The following is a 21,120-nucleotide window of genomic DNA, read 5'->3' on the forward strand; positions in this document are numbered from 1 at the left end:
AATTGTGAAAACGAACAACTAGAACCACGAGAAAACAGAATTCCTGCTTGCTTTTAGCGTACTTATCCTTTTGTGCAAATAACCACATGTATCTAGGGAGAAAATCACGCTGTTATTTGACAAGCTACAGAAACAGAAACTCTGGGAGCTCCTCCTTTCTATTCCCTGAAGGTATTTTTTTCTGAGTTAGTCCAAAGCCTTCAGGCCCTCACCTGCTGATTGGCTTGGGGCCACCCAAGGAGTAGGTGTAAATTCCAAAATAAATGAAGCTATTTTTTGTTATCAGCCTTAGTGACTTAAATCAATACAATTATGTAAAGTTTAAAAATAAAATAAAATTAAAAAAAAAAATCAATTCTTCTTTTCCTGTTTCTTCCTACTTCAATTCCCACCTGTTTTCCTGTTTCCTGAACTCTGACCTCTCCTAGATGTTTTACTGTTTACCTGATATTTGACTCACTTCTTTCCTTGACACTCTTTCAGTCTTGAACTTCTCATTTACATCTCTGATCTCTCTTTCTAGCCCAATCATAACACCGTGGCCTCTATTTGAAGGCAGCAGAGCTCCTGCCTCTCTCCCCCACTCTCAGATGTGGCCTCCCCTCTCCTCCTCCCTTATTTCCCCTCTCTACTTTTGTCTTTTTCCCTCTCTCTATTTCTCCCTCCCTCCCTTCCTTTCTTTCTTCCTCTCACTTAATCAATACACAGAAAAGTAATAAAACTAGCTTATGTTTATTGAGCATAGATTCTTTGCCAGGAGCTCTTGTAAGCACTGTAAATGTATTAAATAATTGAATCATCACAATAATATCAGGTGGACAGTATTAAGTCCACTCTTCCCTATGCCTACTATCCTGGGCTCAGAGGCAGGTAATAGGGTTTCTGTGGGAAATACATTTATTTAATATCAGCTCCAGTACTCTTGCCTGGAAAATCCCATGGATGGAGGAACCTGGTGGGCTGCAGTCCATGGGGTCGCTAAGAGTCGGACACGACTGAGCGACTTCCCTTTCACTTTTCATTTTCATGCATGGGAGAAGGAAATGGCAACCCACTCCAGTGTTCTTGCCTGGAGAATCCCAGAGACGGGGGAGCCTGGTAGGCTGCCATCTATGGGGTCGCACAGAGTCGGACACGACTGAAGCGCCTTAGCAGCAGCAGCAGCAGCAATATCAGTTTAATTGACAACAGTAAGTTTCCCCTTTAAACATTTACCTTGCGCAGAAAATCTAGGGGAGAAACTCAACATGAGTTTATTATTCCTAAACATCATTTTATGGTTTTGAAGTACTCAATTTTTCTAAGAGACACAGCATACAACAATCCAGAGTATAAGACATAAGACATGGTATTTGACATAAAGGGCTAAAACATTATGTAGAAGAAAAAAGTCAGTAAACAATACAGAGGAATCAAGACTCTTCATGCCGGATGACTTCCCCAACCCTATCCCACAGTAAGAATGGCAGTAAAATGCTATATTGTTACAAAATAGACATGTGGAAGCTCCATGAATGCTGCCTACAGGGTAATTAGGTCTAGCTTCACAGTGCATGCACTGAACTATGTCCTCCTTCAAAAGCCACCACCTCTCAAAGATGCACAACCATCAGTTTACTTTGCTTTTTGTTCATCTCTTAGACTGTGCTTACTTTTGTTCATCTCTTAGAATGTGCTTACTTTGCTTTTGTTCATCTCTTAGAACCACAGATATTTATAGGAGATAACTAAGGATATTTAGCCAATAATCATACACACACACACACACATACATAGATCTTTGTAAATAGATGTATCTCTCTATGTGTATGTCTGTGTTGTGCATATGCATGCCAGTTGACATCATGTCCCATTACTCCTAAATATTTCCTAACAGGGATGTTCTCTTGCCTATCATCTCACAATTTAAAATTCTGACAGCTGAACATTGTGCAATGCTGCTATCTACTACCTGTGTACTCAGTCACTTGGTTGTGTCTGACTCTTTGCAATACCATGTAACACCATGGACTGTAGCCATCTAGGCTTCTCTGTCCATGGGATTTTGCCAGGCAAAAATACTGGAGTGGGTTGCCAGTTCCTACTCCAGAGGATCTTCCCAACTCAGGGATCAAACCCATGTCTCCTACATCGGCAAGTGTATTCTTCACCACGAAACCACCTATCCTTTCTCCATTGTATGCTCTTTGCTCCTTACCAAAAATTAACTGTCTATATACATGTAGATTTATTTCTGAGGTCTCAGTTCTTTTTAATTGATCTGTGCCTATTTTGAGCCAGAATCACACTGACTTTATTATTAGAGCTTTGTAATATAGTTTGATGTCAGCCAGTATAATATGTCTAGCTTTGTTTTTGTTTCTCAATATTGTTTGAACTCTCTGTAATGTTAAGCAGTGCCATTCAAATTTTAGAATTATTTGTTCTAGTTCTGTGAAATATATCATTTGGTACTTTGATAGGGATGGTAATACATCTGTAGATTGCTTTGGGTAGTACAGATATTTTTACAAAATTAATTATTTCAATCCGTAAGTAAAGAACATAGTTTCATATATTTGTGTCTCCTTAATTTCCTTCATTAGTGTCTTACAGTTTTCAGTGTACAGGTCTTTCACCTCCTTGGTTAAATTTAAAATATTGAGTATTTTATTCTTATGATGAAATTGTAAATGGGATGATTTTCTTAATTTTTCTTTCTGATATTTCTTTATTAGTGTATAGAAACACCACAGGTATATGTATGTTGATTTCATATCTTGGAAATTTACCGAATTAATGAGTTAGTTCTAGCAGTTTTTTGGTGGACTTCTTAGGGTTTTCTACATACAGCATTATGTGATCAGCAAACAGTGACAGTTTTACTTCTCCCTTTCTTATTTGAACAACTTTTCTTTTTCTTGCCTAAATCTGAGGCTAGAATTTCCAAAACTGTGTTGAATAAAAGTGGCAAGAGAGGCATATTTAGCTTGCTCCTCACCGTTGAGTGTGATGCTACTAAACGTTTATCATGTATGACCTTTATTATATTGAGGTATGCTTTCCCTCAACCCACTTTGTTTAGAATTTTTATCATAAATATATTTTGAACTTTGTCAAATGGTTTTTCTGCACCTATTGAAATGATCATATAAATTTTATCCTTCATTTTGTTAATGTAATGTGTCATGTTGGATAATTTAGATGTTGGACCAGACAGATATTGGACCATCTTTGCATTTCTGGAATAAATCCCTCTCGATCATGGTGTCTCATCCTTTTAGTGTATTGTTGGATTAATTTTGCTAATGTTTTGTTGATGATTTTTGCATCCATATTCATTAAGGATGTTGGCCTGTAATTTACTCTTTTTTTGTGGTGTCATTGTCTGGTTTTGGTGTCAGGGTAATGCTGGCTTCGTAAATTGTCTTTTGAACGTTTCCTGCCCCTAAAAATTTTTAGAAGAGTTCAACATGGATAGGTACTAAATCTTCTTTGAATGTTTTACAGAATTCATCAGTATTGGCGACTTTGGTGAAACATATTGGTCCTGAGCTTTTTTATATAGTTTCAACTTCCTTACTAATAATCAGTCTATTTAGATTTTCTATTTCCTTCTGATTTAGTCTTGAAAGATTGAATGTTTCTAGTAATTTATCCATTTCTTTTTTTTTTTTTCCATTTCTTTTGTGTTGTTCAATTTGTTGGCATATAACTGTGGTAGCCTCATGATCCTTTGTGGATCCTTTGTGGATCTTCTAACTTCTCTTTCTGATTTTATTTATATGAGTTCTTTTTCTCTTTCCTGGTTAGTCTATCTAATATTTGTTGATTTTGCTTATTATTTCAAAGAACTAGTTCTTAGTTTCATTGATATTTTCTATTGTTTTTTGTCTCTAATACATTTATCTGATATTATTTTCTTCCTTCTACTAATTTTGGGTTTTATTTGCTATTTTTTCTGATTCATTTTGTAAAGTTAGATTGTTTATTGGGGATTTTTCTTGCTTCCTATATTGCTATGGACTTCTTTCTTAAAAGCTTTTTTGCTGCACCCCATGGATTTTGATATATTCTATTTATGTTTTTATTTATCTCTAGGAGACATGCCATAATCTCCTTTGATATCTTTGATAAGCCATTGATTTTTCAATAGCATGTTGTTTACACTCCACATTTTTGTGTTTTTTTTTTTTTTTCATTTTTTCCTACGATTGATTTCTAGTTTCCTACCATTATGATTGGAAAAGATGCTTGATATGATTCCATTCTACTTTAACTTATAGAAACTTTATGACCTAACATGTAATTTATTCCTGAGACTGTTTTATGTGCTCTTGAAAAAAATGTTAATTCTGATGCTTTTGAATGGAATGTTCAATATATATATCTACTAAGTCTTGCTGTGGCACAGCCCAACTGCCATAGCACACTGGTGGGCAGAGATAGCTCTGGCCTGGCTTCAAGGTTCAGCTGAGGCACAGGAGTAGGTGTGGCTCTCAGTAGGGTATGCCTGCTGTGGTGATAGATTGGAGGGAGAATTAAAACATGGCAAGTACCAGTGACAGCATTAGGAAGGTAGCCTGAGACCACCCCCACACAAGTCTCTGGGGAGCATCTCAACTGGTTCCTGCCTCCCTGGCAGATGCTTCAGATGCTTCAAGATTAGTAAGTGGGTCCCCTCTCCTATGGACCATATGCTTTTCAATCTGGTATTTCTGCACCGGTTTTCATATCAAGTGTGTTGTGTGGGAGCCTTTTATGAGCAGGTTTCTATTTCCTACAGTTCTATAGTTTTCTTGGACATATTCCCTGTTGAGCCAACCGTACGGTCCTTTTACCCTTTGTTGTTTGTCCAGTTTTCAGGTCCCTTTCTTAGGGAACTATTCCAAATATAGTTGTCTTAATAGATGTGCTTGATCCATGGGAAAAGGGTAAATGTAGGATTTTCCTACACTGCCATCTTTACTCTTTCAAATTTCAATTTTGTAATCTTGACAGAAATACCACAATAAACCTGTTAATCATTAACAAAGTGAAACTCGACTGTGCCAGTAAACATTTATAAACTTAGAAACACAATTTGTATTCTTCTACTGTTTTTTTCTATATTCAAAATGCTGAAATATTTTAGAAAGAAAGCAGCATTACATTTTTGAAACAGAAAATAATGAGGAGAAGAAATTGTCAAAACAATTACAAAGAATATAATGAGAGTTATAAATAAGCAATAATAAAAATTTAATAGAATTAGAGATGAGTATATTTTCAAGTAGAAAAGATCTGAGATGAATTCATTAATAAAGCAGCTTTTCAATGAATCTTGAAGGATGGCTAGGATTTCAATCAAAAATATGGGGAAAGTTACTCCACATAAAGAAGGCAGCATAGGAGCAATGGTTTTAAGACAGAAATGGGAGACTGTGTTCAGTGGAAGGTGATGCACTTATCCTAGTGTACATCACATACCTATACTAATGGTAATGACAGAAATGGCCTGAACATCTATGCTGCTGCTGCTGCTGCTAAGTCGCTTCAGTCGTGTCCGACTCTGTGTGACCCCATAAGATGGCAGCCCACCAGGCTCCCCCGTCCCTGGGATTCTCCAGGCAAGAACACTGGAATGGGTTGCCATTTCCTCCTCCAATGCATGAAAGTGAAAAGTGAAAGTGAAGTTGCTCAGTCGTGTCCGACTGTTAGCAACCCCATGGACTGCAGCCTACCAGGCTCCTCCATCAATGGGATTTTCCAGACAAAAGTACTGGAGTGGGGTGCCATTGCCTTCTCTGGAAAATCTATGTTAGTGCCATGCTTTTGAGGAGCTGGAAGGCCATGTAAAATGGATGGACTTCATCTGAAGGCCATGAGACCTCACTGACCAACAAATCAGAGCTTTTACAGCAATACACAGCTCAGATGAGAGGAAAGAAAAACATGCTTCTGTATGATTTATTTCAATGCATTGTGGCATTGTTATTTTTCCTGTTTTGTTTCTCCAACAACTCTACTGTTACACTGCTGTTCATAATTTACTGATTCCTATTTTACATCATCAAAGTTAAATATTTGAAATCCTTGGTTGGTAATATGAAAACAAATCAAAATGTTAAAGTTGTTCATGAAAGCTTTAGCAGCTCCCCCATTACTATTACATCTACAATTCAACAATGAAGAAAGTACGATAATATAAATAAATATGAACATCATATTTTCATATAAATATAAAATATGATAAAGGTTAGAGAGAGCTGACTCAACTGTTGATAACAAGCCAGAATGCTTAAAAGATATAAGAAGAAAGAGAAAGAGAGGAAGGTGACCCAGTGGATGAGCTGGGATCACAGGAACTGGTATACACTCTTTTAAGGGAAGGATTCATAAGCAGCAAAATACATAATAGTAATACTCAGAAATGTTAGTTGATTTTATATAGATTTGAGATCAGATAATTCATATTACATATAAACTATGCTGTATGAAACCTATACATGTGAAAAGATTAGAAGGAGAAAACAAGGTAAAGATCCAAAAATAAACAAACTCAGACGGTAAAGTGTCTGTCTACAATGTGGGAGACCCGGGTTCGATCCCTGGGTTGGGAAGATCCCCTGGAGAAGGAAATGGCAATCTACTCCAGGATTATTGCCTGGAAAATCCCATGGACAGAGGAGCCTGGTAGGCTACAGTCCATGGGGTCGCAAAGAGTCAGACACGACTGAGTGACTTCACTCACTAAGAAGACAGAAAAGGGAAAACATATGGTCAAATTGGTTATACTACATACAGAAAGGTGGAAAACATACATAGGTTTGTATTATTCCCAGTTGGTGAATTAAAGAGACAGGTAATTGATACTTCTTCATTTGTTAAATAGAAATAAAACACTCATATTGAACATGAATTACTGTATATTTTTTCATAATTTTAACAAGAAAAGTTTTCCAGAGTCTTGATTAACTATAAAATATCTTTCTCGTTCATTAAGTTTTATAAAATTTCCTCTGATTTGTCTTTCTTTTGTGAATATATTAGAACATGAAATTATTTCCAAGACTTTTCTGGCTTTTTTATTATTCTCTTTATCATATAATGTCCCTGAATAATAAGTTTCCTTTCTTCCTGTATAATTCTCTGTGGCATAGAAGGGAAATAGAAAAAGGACACTAAAATTGAATTTCACATCTTTCATACTAATTACCCATTTTTAAAAAAACAGACTTTATGTATTCAACACAAATGGCAACAGATAACAAAAATAATTTAGCACAACATTCAAGTGGTTTACTAAAACAAATTATTATTGCATAGACCATAGCAATGAATACCAATTTTTTCAAGCGACTCAACCAACACATAAAGTTATTTTAGGCATGGTTAGCCAATTGCTTATCGATCTGTATTTTGATTGCATGCTTACGGTTTCAGACAAATTTATCTTTGAATTTTTTTTCACACAATATTATTATATTTACTATTTTTTAGGTACATCTAAGCTATTATAGAATGTGACATGGAACAACAGACTGGTTTCAAATAGGAAAAGGAGTACGTCAAGGCTGTATATTGTCACCCTGCTTATTTAACTTATATGCAGAGCATATCATGAGAAACGCTGGGGCTGCAAGAAGTACAAGCTGGAATCAAGATTGCTGGGAGAAATATCAGTAACCTCAGATATGCAGATGACACCACTCTTATGGCAGAAAGTGAAGAGGAACTAAAAAGCCTCTTGATGAAAGTGAAAGAGGAGAGTGAAAAAGTTGGCTTAAAGCTCAACATTCAGAAAACGAAGATCATGGCATCTGGTCCCATCACTTCATGGGAAATAGATGGGGAAACAGTGGAAACAGTGTCAGACTTTATTTCTTTTGGGCTCCAAAATCACTGCAGATGGTTATTGCAGCCATGAAATTAAAAGACACTTACTCCTTGGAAGGAAAGTTATGACCAACCTAGACAGCATATTAAAAAGCAGAGACATTACTTTGTTAACAAAGGTCCATCTAGTCAAGGCTATGGTTTTTCCAGTAGTCATGTATGGATGTGAGAATTGGACCATAAAGAAAGCTGAGCGCCAAAGAATTGATGCTTTTGAACTGTGGTGTTGGAGAAGACTATTGAGAGTCCCTTGGACTGCAAGGAGAGCCAACCAGTCCATCCTGGAGGAGATCAGTCCTAGGTGTTCATTGGAAGGACTGATGTTGAAGCTGAAACTCCAATACTTTGGCCACCTGATGCAAAGAGCTGACTCATTTGAAAAGACCCTGATGCTGGGAAAGATTGAGGGCAGGAGGAGAAGGGGACGACAGAGGATGAGATGGTTGGATGGCATCACCGACTCAATGGACATGAATTTGGGTGAACTCTGGGAGTTGGTGATGGACAGGGAGGCCTGGCATGCTGCGGTTCATGGGGTTGCAAAGAGTCGGACACAACTGAGCGACTGAACTCAACTGAAGCTATTATAAGAAATCAGTGTAAAAGCTGAATATGGGAAGATGAGAGCTAACAATGTCTTCAAAAATAGTCCTATGTTGTCCATAAGCTATAAGAATTTTTTCCTATCAAATATCAATGGGAATACAATTTGAAAATATAGTTGACATAGCCACTCAACGGTACTCATCATAAAACAAAACAACTAAAACAACAATAAGATATGCCCAGATATTTTTACACAATAGTGATATCATAATATAAGTGGCCAATACAATTTGAATTCTTCAAGGAAGTAAAAATAATGGGTGTGGAAAACCACTCAAAATTTTGCCACAAATTTTTAGTGTTCCTCTGTATCAGAGGAGACAATGAGCATAAACTTACTTGCATCTTATGTTCTTATGTGTATATTACTGTAATAAATGTTTTATCATTTCCAATTGCAACATTTTTCCTTTTCAACTAAAAATACAAAAGGTACTTGGGGAATACTAAACAAAAATTAAAAGTAACAGATTATTAGATATTAGAGGACTGCCAGTTTGAAAATCATAGCGTAGGGTCAACATTTTCCCTTTTTTATTACTGCAAATCATCCCAAAACATAGAGAATGAGAAACAATTATGCAAATGTCCTATTCACTGCAAAGAGCAAACAGTGACTTCTTAGACCTCCAGGTCAATAGAATGTTTCCAAAATCAGATTTCAAAAAGAGCTAACAAGCATAGCTTTCTCTAAGTCTAGAGGTCATGCCTTTCTATATTGTAGGCACGATGCAACAGTTTCAGGTGGAAGTGCTTTGGTTCCAAAAAGCAGAAAAGGTGAGGCTAAATGAAGACTATACAGAAAAGACAAATCTGTAGAAAGCAGTCTCTGTCTGTGAAAACAAAGTCAAGTCTTTCATTGTGGGGGAGGGGAAGAACAAACAACAAAACCCACATTCTCTGTCTCCATTGGCTAGACCAAGGAAAAACTCACTGTATTCAGTGATACAAAAGAAAAACTGGTCCAGCACAGGATCCATATGAAGGTAGCTATGAGAGAAAGAGCAAACAACTGCACATAAAGAATCACATACTAAAACCTCATTGCCATAAAAGTAGAAAATTGTGACCAAGCACTTTTCCATGAATTTTTAAAATGTAATAAATTATGATTACCCTTTTGAAACAATTATACAATGGAGAAATCAAGGTGTTAAGAAGATAAGAACAAGAAATTCATTGCAAACTTCCTGTGTTCAACCAAAGGTTAAAATGAAAGAAGTAAAGCAATATAAAAATGAAGAAAAAATTTGAAATAGTATAGGGGAAGAGAGAGTACAGAAAATATAAGAATGTAGCAAGGACTGAAATGATGAATACAAGCTAAGTATTAATAAACTGATATTAATAAAGAATCAAAAATAATTAGAAACTGTATATTAAGATAAAATAAATCAAACACACATATAAAAGGAATTTCTGAAAAAGAAAATCATATTAATAAGGTAGAGCAAACATTTAAAGACAGAAGCCAAGAGATTATGCCTGAAATAAGAATAATATTGAATCTATGTCTTGTGGGAAAAAGCCCCCCTCCCAAAAATAAGAAAAAGGAAAACTAAAACAAAAACTAACATATAACCTAGCATATTGTTCTACAAAGTATGATCTCCTGCAAGCTGCCCTAAGGAATATGTTTATAAACAATTTTTTGAACCACTGATAAACATTGTCTGAAATAAAGCTAAAATTAAGAATCTTCATGAATTTTGAGGAAAGTATAATACACTGTTAAATAAAGTTGGATTTCCTTTTTCTCTTCTTTAGTTCCACTGTCAAATATTCATTGGTTCAAAAAAACTTTCAAAGTTTTAATTAAAAAAATAAACAAACAAAAACAAACAAGATTTGGCAACGCTACCTCCAAATATGATACTCTCAATTACAGAGATGTATTCTTCAGGCTCCTGCTCAGTTGAGATCTCCCATTTGCTTCTAGAGATATTCAATAATTTGTAGAGTTGATCTGAACTCTTCATCCCACACAGCAGAGTGACCACACTTTCTGGTGAATGAAGTATGTTTTTCAGAAATTGACCTTTCTTTGGAGATAGGTTTTCAAGCAGGCTATTTGATAATATCAAAAGTTTACACTTGTAGGAGCTTAAATTCAGCAATTCCAAATCCCTAAGAGAGCAATTCTCCAAGCAATATAAAAGGGTTGCTTCCTTTTTTACAACATGTGAGAAAACTTCGCTCAAGTACAGAGCCCATTCCTCAGCATCTCCTTCATATATCATGATGATGTCTTTTGCATTTTCTGGAAAAGAGAAAATAATATATTACTTTTCTCATATTGACAGGCTAAAAGCAGATTATATTATCAGTTCTTGAAGAATTAAACATACTTCTTATGGAATATGTTAATTTGCTTATGTGTGTGCATGCAAAGTCGCTTCAGTCGCATCCAACTCTTTGCGACCCTATGGACCACAGCCCACCAGGCTTCTCTGTCCATGAGATTCTCCAGGCAAGAATACTAGAGTGAGTTGCCATGCCCTCCTCCAGGGCATCTTCCCAACCCTGGGTTTCAACCTGCATCTCTTAATTTCCTGCATTGTCAGGCAGGTTCTTTACCACTAGTGCCACCTGGGAAGCCCTTAATTTGTTTATACTAGAGAGCAATAATATGATTTGTAGTATCCCCAAAGAAACCCTATGGGATTAAAATAATTCTTCAGATGCAACACAGAGTTCATGCTTTGTGCAAGTGTACACTGTCCTCACTGCACAAGTGTGAATCTAGGAAGCTCAACTGAAGTAAATGAGAGGCCTTGAGATAGAATGAAAAGACTGTTCTGGGGGATTAGGGATGCTGGGCTACCAAGCATGGCTCTACCAGTAACCATGTAATTTTAACTAGATTTACCTACTTAATTCCTTTCAGTCATTGTTTCTTCACCAACTAAATGAAAGTTCTTTGGTTTTTTTTAATAAGCCCTACCTCATGAATCAGATTATTCTGAAAAGAATAAGAGAATATATGTTGGAGGACTTAAAAATACTTCTTCCAGGTAAAGATGGGTACATCAAGGCAGATTATAGAATTTCCATGCCCAGAAAACTAATAAAATAAAAAAAATTGAAAAAAATTCAATAATAAAAAACAAAGGGAGTAGTATGTCAGAAACTAAAAAGCTAATGTTGATGAAATAAATAGGAGGTTCTACTGAGGCAATGCTAGTCCTATCTATCTCCTACCCTAAAACCAGAACTGATTGAAAAACTTATAAACCACCAAACTGTCAGGGTGGTCATGAATCTCTTCCCTAATTGGAAACTGGTCAGGGACGTCTGCAGAAGCAAGAAAGGCTGAATCCTGAAGAAGTCAGGACTCAAGGTGAGGCAGTGAAGCCAGTCAAAGTGCACAGGAAATCAAGAGCATCCCTGAGCACTGGGAGGGGTCTTGCAGAAAAGGTCTCATTAGAGACTATAATCCACTACCTCCAATGTGAGAGTCACACTGACAGATCTTCCTTCTCCTCTTTTCTCTCACGCCGTAACAACTGACTGGAATATAGATATTCTCTCTCCAACTATAGCTTGCATGGAAAAATAAAAAGTAGCCAGTAGGGAAGAGAGCTTAAGGATAATTTACCCAGACAGTATTAAGCAAATAGAAAGTCTAAACTGAGCTAAGAGAATCATGAGCAAGATAAAAGGATTAGCAATACAAACTCGTAGTTATTGAAAGAGATGATGGCAACAATATGAACAATAATAATATGATCATCATAATAATGAAAGCAGCACAACATGAAAAAACTAGGAGAAATGATAAGCAGGGAAGAAAAACACAAGAAAAGTTCTTCAGAGTATTAAAAATTAATTAAATAAAACCTAAGGTCAAAAACAAGTTGATTTGATATTTTTAAAAGAATCATTTGAAAGGGTATAATAAATAGATAAAAAGATCAAAAGCCAAAGCAGTACCATTGCTCAGGAAATAAATCAGAAAAAGTACAGACTAGATTAGACATAGATAATATTTTATCTCTGGCCTCAAAGTAAAGCTTTATATTTTAATAGTAAACACAAAAATAGAGAACAAAATTAAAGAACTGATGAAAAATCTGATATATATGGATAAGAGCCAAAAAAGGAAAACATTGAATGAATATAAAGATACTCCAAAAACCTGAAATAGAAGAGAACAAAGGACATATTAAAAAATTTAAATATAGTTTTAAAATCTTTAAAATATGGAAGAAAAAGAAACAAGTTTCATGGAAAAACTGTTAGAGAAAACATATCTTGATTAAATTTCTCTTGGTTTAACTATTATTATAAAACCTCTTCATATATCCAGGAAAGAAAAGCAAGTTATCCAGGAGGAGAAAAATATCGGGTTGATATATTTTTTACAGAGCAGTTTCAAGGCCACATTATGATAAATTATAAGACAGCTCTTACAAAAATATTTTATAGTATCTTCATACTATAGAATATTGTACAGCAATAAAAATGAATCACGGCTAACGCAAATGGATGAATCCAAAGACGTAATGTTGAGTGAAAGAAAAAACAAGTATATACTGAATGACAGTGTTTATATGAAGTTAAAAAACAGAAAAAAACAAACAAACAAAAACCCACAGTGATACAGATCAAAACATTTGAGGTAGGATTAATGAATGGAAGCGGATAAGAGGGAACATGCTGGGGTTCTGAAAATGTTCTATATCTTGATCTGAGTGGTTGTTACCCAAAGTACACTTACATAAAAATCTATTCATCTATACATCTTAGACTGGAAATGTAAGTTATATTACAATAAAAAAGTAAATTAAAATACCAAGAGAAAAAGAAATAGTTTCAGGATGGCAGCTGTTTGAGAGGCATAGGGACTTATAATAGAAGAATGGAGCATTTCAGGAGGGAGATCCAAAGAAAATAAAACAATTGTAAGATTGTATCATATATTTGAAAATTTGAGGAAAAATGCTAATGGTTTGAAAATTCTGATTGGACATTTTGAAAAAAATTAAAGATAGATATATTACAATCTTTTACATGCAAACTACAAAAAAAGTAAAATAAATAGCAGAAAAACACAGCAAAACAAAACAAAAAAGAAACCAGGGTCATTATGTACTATTTGGATTAATAGTATAAATGTGCATATAATCATTGTTATGAATTGAATATTTATGTCCTCCCCTACAGTCATATATTAAAACGATAGCCCTCAGTGTGATGGAATTAGAAGGTGGACCAATAGGAGGTGATGAGGTCATGAGAATGCAGCCCTCATGAATGAAATTAGAGCACTTATAAAGGAGGCTCCAAGGAGCTCCCTTGCCCCTCGTGCCATGTGAGATCACAGAAAGACATCAGCAATCTGTAACTCAGCAGAGCAACCTCACCAGGATTTGACCTGCTGGTGCCCTGACTTTGGACTTCTAGCTTCCAGAACTATGAGAAATAAATGTTCGTTGTTCAGGCCACCACGTCTATGGTATTGTATTAAAGCAGCCTCAAATGGACTAAACAATCATAATAATGCAAAATATGTCTAATGGTTTAGCTTCAAGATGTGATTTAAATGCACTGGGGAATAAGGAAAGACTCTCAAAGGCTAATAGATTGAAATCCTTATCTAGCATATTATAGGAAAAAAATAGGTAATAGAATTAGTAAACTAAGAAATAATAGAGGAAACACGAAATAGAGTAACAGAAGAATTTGGAAGACTAACAGTTCTTGAGGTTCCTAGGAGGGTATGAGATCCCAAGGAGGGGATGAGATTCAAAGGATTAGATCTGATATACAGGGTGCCTGAAAAACTATGTATGGAGGTTCGTGACATTGTACAGGAAGCAGTGAGCAAGACCATCCCCAAGAAAAAGAAATGTAAAAAGGCAAAATGGTAGTCTGAGGAGGCCTTACAAATAGCTGAGAAAAGAAGAGAAGCCAAAGGCAAAGGAGAAAAGGAAAGATATACCTATTTGAATGCAGAGTTCCAAAGAATAGCAAGGAGAGACAAGAAAGCCTTCCTCAGTGATCAATGCAAAGAAATAGAGGAAAACAATAGAATGGGAAAGACTAGAGAACTCCTCAAGAAAATTAGAGATACCAAGGAAACATTTCATGCAAAGATGGGATCGATAAAGGACAGAAATAGTATGGACCTGACAGAAACACCGATATTAAGAAGAGGTGGCAAGAATACACAGAAGAACTGCACAAAAAAGATCTTCACAATCCAGATAAAGATGATGGTGTGATCACTCACCTAGAGCCAGACATCCTGGAATGCGAAGTCAAGTGGGCCTTAGGAAGCATCACTACGAACAAAGCTAGTGGAGGTGATGGAATTCCAGTTGAGCTATTTCAAGCCCTAAATGATGATGCTGTGAAAGTACTGCACTCAATATGCCAGAAAATCTGAAAAATTCAGCAGTGGCCACAGGACTGGAAAAGGTCAGTTTTCATTCCAATCCCAAAGAAAGGCAATGCCAAGAATGTTCAAATTATTGCACAATTGCACTCATCTCACACGCTAGCAAAGTAATGCTCAAAATTTTCCAAGCCAGGCTTCAACAGTACAAGAACCATGAACTTGCAGATACTCAAGCTGGATTTAGAAAAGGCAGAGGAACCAGAGATCAAATTGCCAACATCCACTGGATCATAGAAAAAGCAAGAGAGTTTCCGAAAAACAGGGACTTCTGCTTTATTGACTACGCCAAAGCTTCTGACTGTGTGGATCACAATGAACTGTGGAAAATTCTTAAAAAGATGGGAATACCAGACCACCTTACCTGCCTCCTGAGAAATCTATGCACGACAAGAAGCAACTGGAAGAACTGGACATGGAACAACAGACTGGTTCCAAATAGGCAAAGGAGTATGTCAAGGATATATGCTGTCACCCTTCCTATTTAACTTATATGCAAAGTACATCATGAGAAATACTGGGCTGGATGAAGCACAAGCTGGAATCAAAATTGCTGGGTGAAAAATCAATAACTTCAGATATGCAGATGACACCACCCTTATGGCAGAAAGCAAAGAGGAACAAAAGAGCCTCTTGATGAAAGTGCATGAGGAAAGAGAAGAAGTTGGCCTAAAACTCAACATTCAAAAAATGAAGATTATGGCATCCGGCCCTATCACTTCATGGCAAATAGATGGGGAAACAGTGGAAACACTGACAGACTTTATTTTTTGGGGCTCCAAAATCACTGCAGATGCTGACTGTAGCCATGAGCAACCTAGGCAGCATATTAAAAAGCAGAGACATTACTGACAGAGGTTCATCTAGTCAAAGCTATGGTTTTTCCAGTAGTTATGTATAGATGTGAGAGTTGGACCATAAAGAAAGCTGAGCACTGAAGAATTGATGCATTTGAACTGTGGTGCTGGAGAAGACTCTTGAAAGTCCCCTGGACTGCAAGAAGATCCAATCAGTCAATTCTAAAGGAAATCAGTCCTGAATATTCATGGGAAGAACTGATGCTAGAGCTGAAACTCCAATACTTTGGCCACCTGATGCGAAGAACTGACTCACTGGAAAAGACCCTGATGCTGGGAAGATTGAAGGCAGGAGGAGAAGGGGATGACAGAGGAAGAGATGGTTGGATGGCATCACCGACTCGATGGACATGAGTTTGAGCAAGCTCTGGGAGTTGGTAATGGACAGGGAAGCCTGGCATGCTGCAGTCCATGGGGTTGCAAAGAGTCGGACATGACTGAGTGACTGAACTGTATTGAATGAGGAGGGGATGAAATTGTTTCTGGCAAGGGGAAGAGCAAAGAATTACTGATTTTTATTAGAGATGTTTTATCATTGTTCAATATTCAAGTATAACTATAATCAAAATTTAAATAAAGAAGAAAATCCAGCCAGTAAATAGAAGAACAAAAGTAGGCAAAATGGAAACGTAAAAACTTTATAAAAAGAACACATGGTAACTTGAATACATGTACCTATAGGTCAAAGACTAAGTATCATAAGGATTAGGATAGCACTGCAAAATGTAAATGTTAAAAATCTTGATGAAATAGAAGTGACCATAGAATGGAAAAACTGAGCATTTGAGGAGAAGAAAGTATAAAGTATTAATGACTGAATCTTTCATAGAATTCAGTCATTTAATACTGAATTTGAGTATAAAGTGACTCAATTCTTTCACTATTTTTTGTAACTTCAGTTTTCTTAATAGTAAATGACATTGACAGTGTTCTGAGTAAAAAAAAATTATCTGATGATTAATGTTCTTTGATTTTACTTTATATTACTTCATGTCATTCAAAATTATTTTATTTAAAAATAGCATATAGATTATGTTCTCACTTTTAAATAATCCTGCCCATCTAACTCAAACTATAGCATAATTCTATTGGCTGTGAGCAACCAACAGTTGTACATGAGAGGTAAATTTTGAGAGATGTATGACTTCTTTTATGTTACTCTTCCATATCACTAATATTTTTGTAGTAAAATTGTATTACTTTATAAAACAATGCAATGATTCTTAAAAATTAATTTGTTAAGGTATTAAGCACAAAGAACAAAACACCAAAGCTGCTGTATTCCATAAATATCTTTTTCCCTCTGGATATAATATGCATTTTCTACACCATTGAAATTGCAATTAATAACACAATGACTTTGAGAGTTATTGTATCTTTATTGATTTATCTATGTCTTTCCTCATGATATACATAGCATCTCCAAGGAAGATGCTGCCTCTTTCAATTCACAGATTCCTACACAATGCATAGCATAATTTCTTGAATGGATATTCAACAAATGTATATAAATATATTTAAAAATACATTTATATCATAGAATGAGAAAAAACATCTGGCAGAAAACATATGGGAATCATACACAAGTTCTATATGAATCATCAGCATAATTCTGCTTTTCTCCATGTAGTGTTTCACCCAGCCTCAATGCTAAATAAATATTTATTAAACAAACACAAACATAGTGTTATAATTCAGCATTTCTATATTTGAGGAACAGTAGAGGAAGAATTTTCCTATCTTACACATAGCCAGAGTAAGTTGCCATTTAGTTCTGGAATAATTAAAAATAAAACTAATAACAAATTATCAAGTGCTTAATATATACTAGGACCCCTGCTGTTTTACATATGTTATTTCACTTAATCTTCTAAATTTACCCTATTAACTTACCCTAATTACTCTAATATTATTCTTATCTTATTTTACAGATGAGAAAACTAAATTTGATTTTGGAATTAGGATTCCAGCACAGGCGGTCTGACTCTACAGTCTGCACTTTTAACCTCTAATAGCAGAGGACACAATAACATTATTTAAAAGGTTAAAATAGATTCTCTGTAGTGCTATGAGCTAGATTAGTCTCTATTAAGCAGATTATGAGTTAAAATCAAATATGGAAAGTATGTGAAATTCACTGGGAGCCTGGTTTCCTATCAAGGAAAAAAGAGGAAATAAACCAACTCTACAGGAGTATGGATGTCTGTGAAGAATGTACATTACTTCCTTCCTGACTAGAACTTAAATCACTGAAATTATAGATCAAGCTATAAGGATGTATTAAAGCACAGAATGAATACTGCCCCATTATATAGTTGGATATCACAGTACCGTAGGGAGATAACCATAGAAAATCAATTCTAGAGACAATCATAACCTATCTTTCAAAATTTCCCAAGGAAATTAGACAGGAAGTTTCTCTCAACACTTAGAGCCCATTTTTTTCTTAAGCTAAAATTGTGCCTTCCTTTAAAATTTATATTTGACTTGTACTTAGTAACCTCTGTTTGCCAATTTTCAGAAACTAAGAATAGCATTAAATCCCTCTCTTTCCTATGGATTTCATTATTTCAGGCTTTTTAATTTTATCAAATATTATTTATTGAGATGTTTCATGAACCAGTTATGTTTCTAAGCATTTAACATGCATTGCTTCATTTACTATTCATAAAACTGTATGGAGTTGGCCTTGTTATTTTTGTTTTACTGATGATCACATTGATTAACTTGTCATGGCTGGAAGATAGTAAATGGTCTTTGAGTTACCTTCCAATCTTTTTGTATAAAATTGTGTTGAGTCAAAATACAAAAGTTAATTAAAAGGCCTTTCACAGCCATGACTTTCTTTTTCCTTATTCTAGAAAAAAGCCTATCCTTGAGTAACAACTGAATTGCAGACTCAACAACAGTTCTCTATGATTTCTCAAGAGGAGCCTACTAGCCTTGAAATGAACTTCGTTTTATGCACTTGAACTATATCAAACCTAAATCATTATTCTGCCCATTTAAAGAGGGTTATTGTTATTAATGTTGGCCAAATTTTATAGGCTGTGAAATGAAATCATAAAGGATGAACCTGAAATATAGAAACATAGAATGTTCATTCCTGTAAAGTGTCATCAAGATAAAGGGAAATTGCTACTTAAGAAGCAATTATGGTCTGCAAATAAATTATTTAAAATGTAAATCTCAGGTCTAGCAACATAAAGTAAATGCCAGCTTATACTACAACGGTAGGAACAAAATATACTTAAATTTATTATAAAGTGTCCCTTAAGATTCCATAATGATGCCTTTTTAATTTCTCTTACAAAATACTGAACATATCTTCAAGTTTGAAGAAAATTTGTACTAATAACTGATATTAATAATTGCTTTTGCTATGAGATTAAATTAGACTACATATTGCCAAAAGAAAGAGACTGATCATGAATCTAAATATTTCCTATTATATATGCACAGCTTCAAATGGCAGATTTTCCTCTTTTTGAGTAAGATCTCATCTCTTACCCATGTTTGTGTATAATGGAGAAAGACTGAATGATGCATCTTTTCAATATTACAGTTTTCTAACTGGTAACCAAAGTGCAGAAGAAAACAAAAATACACAAAGAAATAACTTAGAGCCATCACGCACTTATTAGAAATGACATGAACATTAATCTTGATCTAATCATCAGATCAGATCAGTCGCTCAGTCGTGTCCGACTCTTTGCGACTCCATGAATCACAGCACACCAGGCCTCCCTGTCCATCACCAACTCCCGGAGTTCACCCAGACTCACGTCCATCGAGTCGGTGATGCCATCCAGCCATCTCATCCTCTGGCGTCCCCTTCTCCTCCTGCCCCCAATCCCTCCCAGCATCAGAGTCTTTTCCAATGAGTCAACTCTTCGCATGAGGTGGCCAAAGTACTGGAGTTTCAGCTTTAGCATCATTCCTTCCAAAGAAATCCCAGGGCTGATCTCCTTCAGAATGGACTGGTTGGATCTCCTTGCAGTCCAAGGGACTCTCAAGAGTCTTCTCCAACACCACAGTTCAAAAGCATCAATTCTTCGGCGCTCAGCCTTCTTCACAGTCCAACTCTCACATCCATACATGGCCACAGGAAAAACCATAGCCTTGACCAGACGAACCTTTGTTGGCAAAGTAATGTCTCTGCTTTTGAATGATCTAATCATACACAAATGTATATCATTATTCAAATTATATAGGTAACTGAATTGGTCTTATACTCTAATTTGTACTCTAGTACAACAGGAGAACAAAACTAAGGATTTTCCAAAGGCAATAAGGTAGCAAAATACACCATCACTCATATTTCTCCTCCACAAAAGTTGGTTAATTTCACTTATTAATAGTGGCCAAAAGCTTCCCTAGTGGCTCAGACAGTAAAGCGTCTGTCTGCAATGCAGGAGACCTGGGTTTGATCCCTGGGTTGGGAAGATCCCCTGGAGAAAGAAATGGCAGCCCACTCTAGTATTCTTGCCTGGAAAATCCCATGGACCACAGAGTCTGGTAGGCTACCATCCATGGGGTTGCAAAGAGTCAGACATTACTGAGCGACTTCACTTTTACTTTCAAAAGTACCAGGCATTTTCTGTGTATTTCTGTGTAGCATCCCACACCTTCCTGGCCCAGGAGCTTCAGCTTCATGTTCAGTTGTTAACCACACTGACCACTTCCAACCTCTACTGTGCCTCTGAAGAATTCCTCTGTATCTGAGAGAGCTTCTGTGTGCCTACTCAGCTTGGAAGTGCTGGGGAGTTAGAGCATGGAGGGCTGGGGGCAACCCTCAGTCAATGAGGGATGTAAGTCAGTTTGTAAATAGGTCAGCTTCCCCATCCTTCAGTGCAACAGTTCTTAGGTTTGTTCTACACAGTAACGAGAAGGTTCCCAGTGGTACTGAATTAGGCTTGCCCATCACATTATTCTGCTTATTAATATACACAGTATTTGCTTTTCCCCCTTTCTTGTCTCACATTCCCAATTCTCTTACTAGTGCTTCACGGGCTAATCTTTAAACTACTTGCTCTCATGCCCATTTCTTAGTGTCTTCTTCAGGAGAAATCTCTATAAACATAGTTGTTAATTTAGTTCTTCTTTTCAAATACAGCAAGGTACCAACATATCATTTTAAGATAATACTTTTCAACATGGGGAGGAACAGCTACCAGCAAAAAATGCAGAACTGTCCCCTTTCTTTTTCCTTTTAAGATGCAAATAAGTGCTTTTATGCTTCACAGAACAACCTTGAAAGAGAAATTTTTCTGTAAAGAAAGCATGGTGTAGTTACAGGATTATTTTGCAAAGACCTCCTATCCCCTCATATATAAACTGCAAATCTCATTCAACTCCCATCTCTATCACTCTTTATGGCTAATGCAAATTTATAATAGT

At 35.9% G+C, this 21,120-nt stretch overlaps 1 protein-coding gene across 3 annotated transcripts in view; it reads right to left on the reverse strand.

Annotated features, from left to right (window-relative positions):
- BANK1 (B cell scaffold protein with ankyrin repeats 1) overlaps positions 1-21,120 on the reverse strand; it is a 317,845-nt gene that overhangs the window by 266,726 nt on the left and 29,999 nt on the right. For 2 of the 3 annotated variants that reach the window (XM_006070968.4, XM_006070967.4), the window contains exon 2: positions 10,325-10,723. The exons of the other annotated variant lie outside the window; for it this stretch is intronic. In XM_006070968.4, the coding sequence (XP_006071030.2) occupies positions 10,325-10,723 (399 nt within the window). The remainder of the gene's footprint in view (positions 1-10,324; positions 10,724-21,120) is intronic. 3 annotated transcript variants of the gene reach the window in all.

The sequence above is a fragment of the Bubalus bubalis genome, chromosome 7 (genome assembly GCF_019923935.1).
Source record: "Bubalus bubalis isolate 160015118507 breed Murrah chromosome 7, NDDB_SH_1, whole genome shotgun sequence".
Lineage (NCBI taxonomy): Eukaryota > Metazoa > Chordata > Mammalia > Artiodactyla > Bovidae > Bubalus > Bubalus bubalis.